Below are 13,820 nucleotides of genomic sequence, written 5' to 3'. Positions count from 1 at the left end.
GCATAGCTTTTTTTCCCACTTCATGTGTACATGGCATATCTTTTTCCTTTACTAACTTAGGTAAAGACCAACTGTAGTAGGGACATTGAACATTATAACATTAAGTATATGACAAGCATTTTCTAATCCGTATGCATTGGGATTAAAAGATATTTTTCACCTGTTACAATTGATTACACTATGATGTAATGAAAATGACGTTTAAGAAGTTATTACTCGTAACTTAATACGCTTATTTACAAGTAGTTTTAAAAACTACTACATTTTTAATAAGCTTACAAGCTAGACAGTGCACATATTTCGCGTTTGCCCTCTGCTAGATTATTTAGCAAGGCGCCATCATGTGTGGTATTTATAGAGAATCAGTGAGAACGCTCTGTTTACGTAAGTTTCTTTTCTTTATTATTTTGCGTTACATCTTCTATTCAACCTCCCTAGCTCATGGAGTCAAGAGTCAGTTTTAGATTGTCAGAAATTGACGTTATTTAATTTCGGGGGTATAAATTTCGATGTTTTGCCCCAAAACTTGTATTTCGTTGGGTTGTGATTCGTGGATTTATTCTGATGAAAATAATAGAACATGATTGGATTGTTCGTTTGAAACATAAAAGGAGAATACGTTTCCTTTGTGAAGAGCTATTGTTTTATCACATTATCACAGCAAAAGAAAAACACTTGTAGTGATACGAGTATTGGAAACCTTCTGTTTTCATCAGTTTAAGCACTTGGGATATACCTTTCGGCCATAACCAAAAAGACCAAACCCTCCATGAAAGGAGTTTGACATATGGTCAATATTGTGTGTGTTTTTGTTATGTCACTACTTAATTTCATATGACAAATACGGTAGATGCATACAATTCAGAAATATTCGTAGCATTTTGGAGCAAAGAAAAAATTTCAAATAGATAACTTTTCAGTCATTAAGGCTTAAGATAATTGACCATAATAATTTTATTTTATCTTAATTACTTGAGATGTGCGTTTGAAAAAAAAACTCAGCGTGGAACAGTACGTCGAACGACATAGTTCAACGTTGGGGTTAGAAACGCACCAACATATAATTCCGTTTGATTTTAATTTCTTGCTGCATTAGTTATGAATTCTCAAAACAATTATTAAATCGAGATATAGATAAAAAAAGTGCAACACAATTTTCAATCCTGTTTTAAGCAAATAACTTAAAATTATACATATGCACAGCAGATCGCATACTTTCATTACATGATGATTCAGTGAATGAATGAATTAATTCACTGAAAAACAAGTATTTTATCACTAGATAAAATAATTAGGATATTGTTGTTTAGAGTAATATGATATATATCACACGAGTGAGAAAATGTCAAATATTTAACGAATGGAAATTGAACATTTTCTCACTTTGAGTGAAATATATTTTATATTCACGAAAAAAACAAATTTCTTATTTATGCTGAAATTACGTTGAGAATGCATTGCAACAAATTTTATCCAGCCGGAACATCTCGGCGTGTACAACATGACAGATTTTTCTCAAACGCATACGACATAAGTTCTATTTTATTTTATTTTTGCTGCAAACTTTATGAATTGTCATTATGTAAAATAATTTGAATCGAGAAATATACTATAAAGAACAAAGTGCGACTACAATTTTCATCTTGCTTTAAGGGAAAGAAAATGAAATTTATACACAAAGTCCAAGTAGATTGGCAAAGTTATAGCATTTACAGTGAGTGATATGCAGTGAGTATGGTGTGTATCTTACTGATCGAATAAAATAAAAGTATTTCCAAGCCGTTATGATTTTTTTTTTATTTTCGTCCGAAGGTTTCCGGAATAGCAGACATGAAAAATATTTACCTACGGGAATAGCCGACAGTCATTACTGGTTTTTAAAACAAATATAGACGATCGTTGTTTTACAAATGAACAACCTTATTAAAAAGTGTTTTATAGTACGTATCTAGAGACAAAGAGTACTCTATATCTTTATTAATCCAGCTAATGTAGTATTAGAGATTTAAAAGTTTAAACGCATTAAGTAAACATCTACGCCAGGCTTAGGCCACTGCGACAGATTTCGATATTTACGTATTTTGTGAACACTCTACTATATAGTATTAAATTTTGTTATTTACTTATGCAAATATTGAATCTATTTTAAAGCCATGCTCCGCTGCTATTCAAATTCTTTTGTGTGTATGCAACCCATGATTACAATAGGAAACAGTTAAAAGCCATGTGCCAAATTTTAGCACGCATAACCACAGGTATTTCATATAGAATTTTATATAAGATAGACTCTATTTTGACTGGCGTTACTGTTCATAGTCAGGATTTTCATGCTTTTTCAGTGACAATTCAAGGTTAAAAGGTAGGACGGGAGCAGGGCTTTAAATCAATTTGGCTCTCTGCAAGTAGTTAACCTAAACCCACGGTTCATTTGTAAGCAGTTTAAGTATGAATGATATCTAAACATTAAGGAATGTACGTTTCCTTTTCTTCAAAATACGTTAGGAAATAAACCTCCTTATCTATTGTCATTGTGTATTTGTTTTTGAATTTCAGTGATAGGAATAAGTGCTGTTGTAAGATCTCAGATAAGTATCACCCCTGGTGTAACACTACCTAATTTTGGTTCACCACCAACATATTCAAACGAACTAGAAACTGATTTGAGAGATTGGTTGTTTAAATCGTACCATGTAAGGCAAAGACCAAAAGAGTTCAGCATCGTGAGGATAGCGCTGAATCTCCTCTCACTGAATTATTTAGTAAGTAGTGTCCAGAGTTGTTCATGTTTCAATTAGGTTTGCTTGTGAGTTTGCTATTATGTTGTTTGGTTGTCTTCTATGCTTTCAAATGATCTTGTGGCGGCAAAAAGGCTCCCCGTACTATGATTTATTGTTGTCATATTTCTGTTTCTTTGGGGAAATGGGATACATTCATTTGTACTGTAATAGAACTATACTAGAGGGGTGTGGCTGCTGTAGCACATTTATTACCAGCCAGCAATAGACTAAGTCAAACCGAGTCTGCTATTATGTTGTTTGGTTGTCATGTATGCTTCCAAGGGATCTCCTTCACAGATTTTATTATGTTTTTTTTTAAATTTTTATATGAATAATGATGCCGTTTGCTTATACATACAAGTGTCTGTCGAATGAATAAACTGAACGCATTTTAATACACTGATTCTGTTTCGTTTAAAAATGATTCTCTAAATAGTTAATGTTTAATACATGTAGTTTGTTGTTGTTAACTGAATACCATACTAGTCTAAGAAAAAACTGTGTTTCATTTCTATGCTGCGTAATCTTTGTACATATGAGCCGTGCCATGAGAAAAACAACATAGTGGGTTTGCGACCAGCATGGATCCAGACCAGCCTGCGCATCCGCGCAGTCTGGTCAGGATCCATGCTGTTCGCTTTCAAAGCCTATTGGAATTGGAGAAACTGTTAACGAAAAGCATGGATTCTGACCAGACTGCGCGGATGCGCAGGCTGGTCTGGATCCATGCTGGTCGAAAAGCCCACTATGTTGGTTTTCCCATGGCACGGCTCATATGTTATCTTCATTGAGTAAACATGTTATTATTATTATTATTATTGTAATCATTATCATTTTATAATACATGTACATTGAAACGTTAAGAAATTGCACAGTTTTTGAGGTTCTGCCAAAAACATACTGACAATATTTCTCAAAAAGATACTATTTCTAATGTTTAAATTTGAAATCATTAGGCACGAAACTCATGATTTTCGATCTACGATCAATTCTGTGCGATATTTGAAGTAAAAACAATAAAAATAATAAAAAAAAATATCTTCGTATACATCTACATGTCGGAAAAAAAAAAACACAACTTATTTATATACAGATATACACTCTGATTTTCGTATAGTGGCTTTTAAGAGACCTTTAAAATACTTTTACAGAGCCCTTAAAATCAAAGTAGTTTATTCGAAATTGTTGATTTTTAGACATTTACCGGTACTAAAACGATACGGTATAGTATTTTCTCGTAGCATGTCATTCAAGTCCCATTCTCAAAAAGGATACCATAACATGCCAGCTCTTCATCGATAATGTGCACAAATATAGGCTGTCTACTTTTAATCAACATGCACAGGAAAAGTTATCTTGACTATATGATCTTGTTAATCTGTCCCGCGTATCAGATGAAACCTATGGCAGCATACATTTTGTCATAATGAGCCTTCTATCTTCGACATAATTCTCTCCTGAGTCCGCAGTCATTAATATATTCAATTCGAAACTGAGTCTTTGAAATGCTAGACTAATCTACGTAGGAATACACAGATTGTCACCGCCTTCTCCTTCATCATCTTCTTCTACTGCTTCTTTTTCTTCTTTTATAATGACTGCATGGAATGTTTAAAAAGTGAAAGACTGCCAGGGTTGCTATGGCGGACTAATATTAAGAATAAAGTTTTGCAATATGTACATGGCAGAACACGTGCAATAACCTTTCACTGTCAAAATGAACACAAAGTAATTATTTTTACTTTAATTTCAGGACATAAAAGAACAGAAGCTTTCTATAACAGCGTACTTTACTTTTGTAAGTATAATTCTGTATATATTGAGTATTGAGAGAGATGTCCATTTTGCATTTTAAACATTCTTTGTTACCAAAAATTTCAATTTAGATTTGATTTCATTTGTTATACATGCGTTTTATTTCATATTTCAGACCTGGTTCGACACTAGATTGGTGTGGATAAATAACAGCACATATGACAACATAAACTTTCTGTTTAGCGATGAAAAGAGTGTTTGGAAGCCACCTATTATCGTTGAAAATTCGTACGTGAATAAAATTGAGCCGCATCATGAGAAAACCAACATCGTACATTTGCGACTATCATGGATCCAGACCAGTCTGCGCATCCGCGCAGTCTAATTAGGACCCATGCTGTTCGCTTACGGCTTCTTTAATTGCAATAGGTTTTGAAAGCGAACAGCATGGATCCTGACCAGACTGCACGGATGCGTAGGCTCGTCTGGATCCATGCTGGTCGCAAATGCACCATGTTGGTTTTCTCATGGAACGGCTCATATAATAATTTGGTGCTGCAGCTTTTATCATTTAAAAGTTACAATTAAGGTGGTTGACTGAAATGACAATCGGGAATTTACATATTCTCCGTATGCAAATTCGGCATTCTCCGGCCTTTACGGAAAGCAGTGTGCGTGTTGAGTAATGTATACATCCAAAGATTACCAAATGGCTTAACAAAAATACGTAAATACGTTTATCATCATACAAAACAGACCAATACACTATCATATAGGCAATAAATTTGCCCTTACTTAGAAAATTCATTTTACTAGCCGTTCAAGATTAAATTCTATTTGAGACTGACCATCAATTATCAATAGTCATTGTAAAAATAATAGTGATTGATATTAAAAATGTTATTCATATATAAATGACATTCATTTTCAAATTCATCTGAGACAAATTGTTTCGGAAACATCAGGCAAGATTTGCAAAACGATGTGATATGGATGAAAAAGCAATACTGACCGAAGCTACAGTCAAGCTCAATATTTCTAGTTATATGGTGTAGATGGCATCTTATTGTCGAATTAATTTATCTATACATGTTTTTACATATTGAAGAACATGTAAATAAATGAATTTGAGCTTGCCAGGCTATCGATAGTAACTGTGCCGAGTATTTCAATAACGCTTAATGTCATGTATGCACCCACAATCAATGGTTTAATGAATTTTATTTATGCAATATTTTAATTAAATTTTATGCTCCGGAGAACAAACGTTCATTAAATTTGAAACATTTGATAAATGCTGAGTCATTTTTGGTCAGTCAGAGATCATTTATTTAAAGTTAAGTGATATATTGTTTTAATTGTTTAATAAATCAAAATTATTATCTTTGAAGACGTGTAGGATAATAATACATTTTACATTATTTTTCTTTTAAATAGGTTTTGCCAAGTATCCCAAGTCTCTTATTGTATTTTAAAACGCTTAAGCAATTAACACCCTTAACTGTGTTTTGTTTTAGTAATTAAGAACTTCTAGGTGAACCTTTTTAGAAGACCAGGACAACATGACGTTTTTTTTTTCAGTGTGGATGACATTGACGTCATATCAAGACCTAATGTTCCGATGAGGATTAGTGCCAATGGGAAAATACTCTGGGTACCAGGTATGAATTTAAATGTCATATAGCATTATATTGATCCGTTCATGATTGGAACCAGCGCAAAGAGTATGTCACTATATACGAAAATATGGTTAATGATTTAGCAGCTTCTATTTATATATGTCACAAGTACATGTTACCATGGTGCATATGAGCTGGAATGGTGTGCATTATTAAAACTATACCAATACATGTGTAAGAACCACTATATGTATATTTTGCAAAGCACAATATAGACGCAACATGCCTCGAGTTAACTACATGTAACTGGAAATTTTGAGTCCACCGCTGCTGTAGTAAACTTGAGCAAAGACAATTTCATAGTCTTTTACAAATCGTGACATTATGAACTAGTTCAATACTCATTCATTAATGATCATACAATTATGAACTGTACATCAATTTGTTTAAATAGTTCTTGTAATCCAAATGGTTATACTTGAAACCTAAGTTTTGAACGTGTGAACTTATACATGTATAACCTAAAAATGCAATAAAAAGTTAAAAAAAAACGTTTTGTCGTTTTAGCTGGAATATTTACAACTCATTGTGAAAGTCATGTGACGTACTGGCCTCTTGATACGCAGACATGTGACGTAATTCTTAGCTCATGGTCCTACACAGTCAATGAAGTTGCACTTGACTTTGAACTCCTGCATTCAAAAATTCTGACGTCATTTTATCAAGGTAATTATTAGCATTGTTAGTAGTATATAAAACTGACATATACAACCAGGTCGCGGCCATCTCGGGTTAGCTGTTAAAGAAGGTTTATATAGAATTGCCGACTGCAGAATGAATTGTTTTGATAACTGAATCAAATCGTAGATAAGAAAAGCGGATAGAAACAATTGAGGCAGTGGACCCATGGTGTCAATCAGCAGTTTCCGTTTGTTTGTGTATTTTCTGAATTGATATCACCATTTCCTGACACGTACGGAAATTTTTGTGCTTGTGATTGCCGGAAAATGCCGAAGTGGTATATGAAGAATATGTAATCGCATGGAAATTGCCGTTTGTCAAGACCGGTCCACTACCTTAATTGAAAACATTTGACCTAAATTAACTACTCATATAGAATTTTCAAAATATATAATAATATTTATATTCGTTCTATTCTTTTCTGTTGAAAATTATGACGTTCATTTCGTATGAACAGCAAAAGGAAAGGCGCGAACGTTACGTCATTGCTGCCTAGTGATAACCGACCGTTGTTTTGACGACGTCCGCGTATAGTCAGGGAGAACGTTCCTTAGATGACATCGCAGTTGTTCCGTCTGGTGAAAAGAATGACCGAGAAGCTGATTTTAATGTTAAATGCCACAAAATATGTGCACTTTATAATATTATTTTGTTTACAAATGGAAAGGGAATAAAATGTAAATATAAGAAATGAAAATATTTTTTTTCGGTGTTCATGCTAAATAAACGACAGAAAAGGAACGACAAATTAAACATGACTCACTAGCGCGAGTCATGGATTTTCCGATCCTATTCTGTCGTTCATTTCGCACCAACACCGAAAAAAATCATTTCATTTCTAAAATCTATGTACGTTTAAACAGCTTGTATTTTTTTTATCTTTATACATGTACATTCTTAAGCTGCCTTGAAAAGCTCTTTCGTTATTAATGTAACATTCACCGCATTTGCACGTTTGACTTAATAGAAATATATTTAGACTTTGTTTCAAACGAATCTTGCTAAATCGGTGTTAAAATGTTCATATATACCACATGCAATTGATACTCATCTGTCTAAAGTATATTAAGTGGAGAGTATCAAAATAATAGTTTCAATAATTCAAGTAAATAATTGTATACGGTTCATCGTAAATGCAAATTATGAAAGCTTAGAATTAAAACAATTATCATTATAAATGAAAATAAAAGTGTTTGTAAACTTACTTTGCCTTTATCCATTACTACTTCGTTGAATCAGATCGCATTTACTGGCATCAATATCTATGTTCATGTTGAAATAATTCTTAGTCTTCTTTTCTTACAATACACCATTTGGCTATCATTGCTTATTTCAGAAAATGGAGAGTGGGAACTAATAAGCAAGGAACACACTTCTCGCGAGACTCGAAGAGAATCCGAGAGTTTCAGTCGACTGATCTTCACATTGACATTTCGTCGCCGACCTCTTTTTCATATGTTGAACACACTTTTCCCCGTAGTGCTTATGGGCTTTCTGACAGTGAGTTCTTTTATACGACTTGTCTAACTTGGTAGTATTGTCTCTAATCGTATCCCCGTGAAGAACTTTAAGGTTTAGGAGTATACCACCAAAACACAGAAATGTTTGATAAACGAACAACATCGTTACCAATATTTTAACTGACCATTACATGTTCTGCCGTACTGTCCCGTACTTAAAATATTCTGAAAAAGTTGTCCCCCTTTGAAAATGAATGCCATTTGTAAAGAAATAAAAATAAACAATTACTGAAAACTGTGTTCCACCTAGTTATGAGAAAACATTGAATTCCGGAAAATGACTGCCTAAAGGGGCCCCACTTCCGGACAGGTAAACGCCTTTAAAAACTCACCATTTTCAAGGAACTGTTACACATGTTCGTTTTGATGCATTTGAAATAGCGTGCGAGTGTTGAAATTTCACATAACTAGGTGGAACACAGTTTTCAGTAATTGTTTATTTTTATACTTTTACAAATGGCATTCATTTTCAAAGGGGGACAACTTTTTCAGAATATTTTAAGTACGGGACAGTACGGCAGAACATGTAATGGTCGGTAAAAAGATTGGTAACGATGTTGTTCGTTTATAGAATATTTCTGTGTTTTGGCGATATACTCCTAAACCTTAACAGAACTGAGGTCTATTCTTGCATACCATGCGGGGATTGTCGGTATTTTTAGCGGTGCTGGAAAAATCCATCTTACACCCCGGGGTGTAAGATGACTCTCGTAATGTAACGGACTACATACATGTATATTATGTAGAAGATTTTTGTAGTAATTTATATTTCATTAAAAAAAAACGGAATAAAAAGCCAATACCTTGACAATTTCCCTTGTTCTTGATAGTATATTTCTCGATTCAAAAAACGTTATTCAATAAAAAATTCATAACATTACGCTGCAACTGATAAAACAAAACCGGAATTAAACATTGTTATTTGTCTTTGAAACGTCATGACGTCTTTCCTGTTTATGGACGTTGGTTTCCCGCGCTTTGTTTAAATACGTTGCTATAAGAAATAGTTCTAAAAAGAAAGCCGTTCGATTGATTTTATTTTTAATATTATTTCTTGAAATCGGTAAGCGAGAAAAAGTTTGTGTCACTGGTTATAGGTGCAGTTGAGAATATCCGGCTCTCGGGTAACTGTTTAGGCGGTAACTCGGCAGGAGCATCGTGACCGCCTAAACAGTTACCCTCGAGCGGCCGGAAATTCCCATCTGCACCTACAACCAGTGAAAGAATCTTATAGTGTTATGATACTTATTTGGGAGACACATGACTACCAGACTGAATTATACACTTTTCTTAAGAATATCTTAACTCGTTGGAATTTGTTTTGAGAATATACATGAAACGGCGATTAAAATGACACTAGTTTTTAAATTGTTTAAAAAAATCAGATATCTACTTTATTAATAAAAAGTTGTGTTTGCTATTTTAATATAAATTTGATAATTCCTTTATACTAAACATTCAAGTTCATAAAGACCAAATGATATATCCTTTCCGCAGCCTTAACGTATTTAAACGTGTTAGCGTCTGACGGCCCTTTCACGCTTCCGTAGAAACAACATTTATAACACGAAATTTATTTTGAAAATATTTCTGAAATGCCTAGGTCTGCAGCTCTCAAATACGGTTATATCTTACATCTGACGCATATACTGACACTGTCAGACAACATAAAAAATGACATTTTGATCGATTTGATGAAGTTCCAAAATTATCAATGTAGCCTTGGTCCGATACGGACCCCTGTCGGATTTGTGTTTATTCCGAGCTCAAATATCTTTTCGTAGATGCAAAGCTGACATGCCATGCTAAAGCCCAGGTAATTTCAATTCGTGAAAGTGCTGAAAATTGACTTCCCAATAGAAAAAAAAATAAAATAAAAAGAAGTCCACGCACATACATTTAGACGGGATGACCCCTGCGCGTGACCACTGACTGTCTACGAATCAAAATATGGCTTTCGTTTTCAAGTTTAGCATTTCTACTTTCATTTCTTTACTTCCGGAAATAGCTGAAGGTCGTGTGACGTCATTTTCTGTGTTGTCAAAAACATACATATGCCTGGCGAGATTGCATAAATATGTGCTGGCCGTCCTAAGGTTATAGACAAGGGTAATATTTTGTCGGACTCTTTGTTATACAGTTCAAAATAGTATTTTCACTTCTTTTGTCACTTATCTTTGTCAACAGATTCATTTCAAGGCACTTGTTTTTTTATATATACTATACGTATTAAGGTTGTAGAGCCATAATGACACTCGGCAATTATCGCGTGATGACGTTCCGTTATTTTCGTTAGGCATTTCGGCATTATTCTGACGTTAAAGCAGCTCAACGTGCTGACGGCCTTCCATAAAACGAGAAAAATATCGAATATATATATCGATATCGTTTAAGGCGAATACGTTAATTGCTTATAGTCATTACGGATGCACTACCTTAAATCTTCCATTACAGGTGGCTGTATTCAAATTAAGTCCGGAGTCCGGAGAGAGGGTTGGTCTGGCACTTACTATATTACTAGCATACGCCGTGTATCTTAGCGTAATGGCTGAGAGCATCCCACAAACCTCTTTGTCTGCAAGCTTGCTTTGTGAGTTATTACCAGTCATTTAATATTATGTTCTCATGTCTATTCACTGATAATCAGATGATATATTTTATCCATTGTTAAACATATTTGTAGAAACAAAATTCAAATTCTACTATTTTTAACATGATTTAAAAGTTTAGATACATGTACAATTATATTTTGTTTTAATTGTATTTTAAACATGTTAAACAGATTTTAAGAGTTTTACAATATAGACAGTCTTTGTGGTATCAAAATCTAACATTTTAATACATTCAAACCTTTGTCGTATTTACAAACATGAACAATTGGTGCATAGGGATAAGTGTTGAAAAAACGCTATATGAATTTCTACCTCGAAATTTCTACACAACAGTCTGATAAATTTGACAATTATTCGGTATTCGGAACAGATTATTGTTACAAATCACGCGTAATATTTATGAAAGCCAATGTGAACCAATCTATTATCGCCAGAATTTTCCAAAATTCAAACTCTACAGTTAGAGTCTTTATAATGTTTCAATTCAAATAAATGGTTTCGTTTATAAACCGCTGTCAGGTCTACTTTCGTTACACAAAGCGGCCACAACAGTTAAACATGACAAACCAATATACCTTTGCAACAAAAATGACGGTATCCTTAAACTGTGTATGTATTACTTTTAACACGGAACATAATAATTTTTTAGTCTTAAAAATACCTTCGTCAGCACACACAAGAACAATTAAGCTTTTCAAATCCAAGCTTCATTAATTTTTCAAATATGACTATCGCTATAGTATTTTTACTTTGAAAATAAATCTATTTGATCTTATCTATGTTGCAGCTTCTTACATAGCGTCTATCCTATTCCTGCAAACGTTGGCGGTACTCCTAACAGTGTTTTATCTTGATACATATTTCACACCAGAAGATAAACCTGTTCCAAAATGGCTGCAGTCAGTTACGTCATCATTTTTGTCGAAGCTCGCGTGTGTGGATTGTCATACGACAACGATGAAAGTTTCTCCGGATATGACGGAAGTCAGTGGAGATAAGAGAGATGTTTCAATTGAAGATTACAAAGAAGACAAGAAAGAAGTGTGGGTAAACGAAGTTGATGAAGAAAATTCTTGTAGACAATATTCATGGAAGGAAATAGCCTTGCTCCTGGACAAAGTTACAATGTATATATATTTATTTCTTGTTACAGGCCTTACTGTTGGGGTCATGAGTGTAATGTTTTACCACTTCCATACTGCTTATTCTTTTATTTAGTTATAGTTTTTGTTTTCCCTTCAAATGTTCTAATATGCAGTGTGTATGTCCATTCATTAAGGATTATAACTCTTTGTGAAATTCTATCTTTACCTTTACAAAAAGGCTTACAACTAGGAGTAACACCATATACTCAAATGGCTTACTGTTCTTATACAGGACTCCCTGCTTAAGGGAAGATTTTCATGGTTTAAGGATATAACTCTCTGTCAATGCACATATAAAGCAAAAAAGTGTATTAAAGAAAGTTGTTAAACTATATGACACTGTACTCTCATGCAGGGAATATTGCATAATATGCAATAAAGCTATATGGTAAAGTGGTTTAAACCCACCTGTTAGGTTTGTTAAACTTATATTCTTTCTACATACGCCGTTAAAACTGTTTCATCCGGAACGTATATGAGTGACTGGTCGTTTAAAGGAAGTTGCTGGTTAAGGCAGGTTTACTATTACACATGGTATTGTGTACTGTGTGCTTTAAGTAAAGTATAGGTATAATGTTTAAGGCTTTAGATTTTACCTATGTCCCATATTTAGCTCACCTGAACTTCAGGTGGTCAGGATAAGCGATTAGTATAGGTGGATAAACTAGCGTTTGTCGTCAGTCGTACATTGTACTGCGTCAATATTTCAACATAAACATCTTAATGGTCAGTATTTGGCTGATAGCATCCTGGCATGTCCCGCTTTCAAGTGGGTACAAATCGGTTAGCTTGGTCCCTTTAAGGGGCACCTAGAGCAAAACATGAAAATCTTTTAAACGACTTCTTCTAATGAGCCTCACCAAACTTGAGCTTTAGCATCCTTGTATATTCCTTCTCATTTTCTTTTAAATTGTTCAGCGTGGCCCCTTTCAGGGGTCACTAGATCCAAAAATAGAATACTTTTAAACGACTTCCCACGTGAAGGATCTTCACCAAAATTGGTCTGTAGCATCCTTGTAAGATTCTGTCTGAAATTTGTAAAAACGCTTTCGATTAGCACTATTTAGGGGCTGTCATAGCAAAAAAGAATAACCTTTAAACATCTTCCACATGGTCTTAGTCTACATAACAAAACGTCTGATACAGCCTTGTAAGATCATCTATTAGATTTTTTTTTCAAATATTCCTACTAGGCACGTTTCAGGAGCCAGAAGATCTAAAAATAGAAGAACCTTTAAAATGACTTATTCTCAAGAACGGGCGGGGTATTTGATCTTCACCAAACTTGGCTTGGCTTGATCTGTAGCGTCGTTGTATAATTCTTTCTCAGTTTCCTTTTCAAACGGTTCAGCTTTACCCCTTTTAGGGGCCGATGTTGCTAAAATAGCAAACCGTTTAACGACTTCTTCTCATGAACCATTTGATAAATACATACCAAAATGGCGCACATAGCAAAAAAGTGAAAATCTTAAATAGCTTCCACATGAACCAGTAATGGATCTTCATCTAACTCGATCTATAGCATCCTTGTAAGGTCCTATCTCAGTCTTGTTCAAATGTATTTACCTGGCCCCGTTTTGGGACTTGAATTGCAAAAAATAGAAAAAATCTTGAAACAACTCTTCATGAAACACTAGATGGAATTTCACTA

At 34.1% G+C, this 13,820-nt stretch overlaps 1 protein-coding gene across 1 annotated transcript; it reads left to right on the top strand.

The window, feature by feature from the left end:
- Positions 1–341: 341 nt before the first annotated feature.
- Positions 342–12,538, top strand: LOC123538174 (neuronal acetylcholine receptor subunit alpha-3-like). The gene is made up of 9 exons (XM_053529817.1): positions 342–384; positions 2,554–2,759; positions 4,708–4,820; positions 6,114–6,193; positions 6,719–6,877; positions 8,229–8,392; positions 10,867–11,002; positions 11,812–12,099; positions 12,525–12,538. Exons 1-9 carry the CDS (start codon positions 342–344, stop codon positions 12,536–12,538), a joined length of 1,203 nt encoding a protein of 400 aa, XP_053385792.1.
- Positions 12,539–13,820: the final 1,282 nt, after the last annotated feature.

The sequence above is a fragment of the Mercenaria mercenaria genome, chromosome 18, assembly GCF_021730395.1.
Source record: "Mercenaria mercenaria strain notata chromosome 18, MADL_Memer_1, whole genome shotgun sequence".
Classification (NCBI taxonomy): domain Eukaryota; kingdom Metazoa; phylum Mollusca; class Bivalvia; order Venerida; family Veneridae; genus Mercenaria; species Mercenaria mercenaria.
Note: the sequence above shows the minus strand (reverse complement) of the source record. Positions and strands in the feature narration are given on the sequence as shown.

Coding starts and splice junctions, on each gene's coding strand:
- LOC123538174 (XM_053529817.1), top strand. CDS start 342: ATGTGTGGTATTTATAGAGAATCAGTGAGAACGCTCTGTTTAC. Junction 385..2,553: donor AGTGAGAACGCTCTGTTTAC/GTAAGTTTCTTT, acceptor TTTGAATTTCAG/TGATAGGAATAAGTGCTGTT. Junction 2,760..4,707: donor TCCTCTCACTGAATTATTTA/GTAAGTAGTGTC, acceptor TTCATATTTCAG/ACCTGGTTCGACACTAGATT.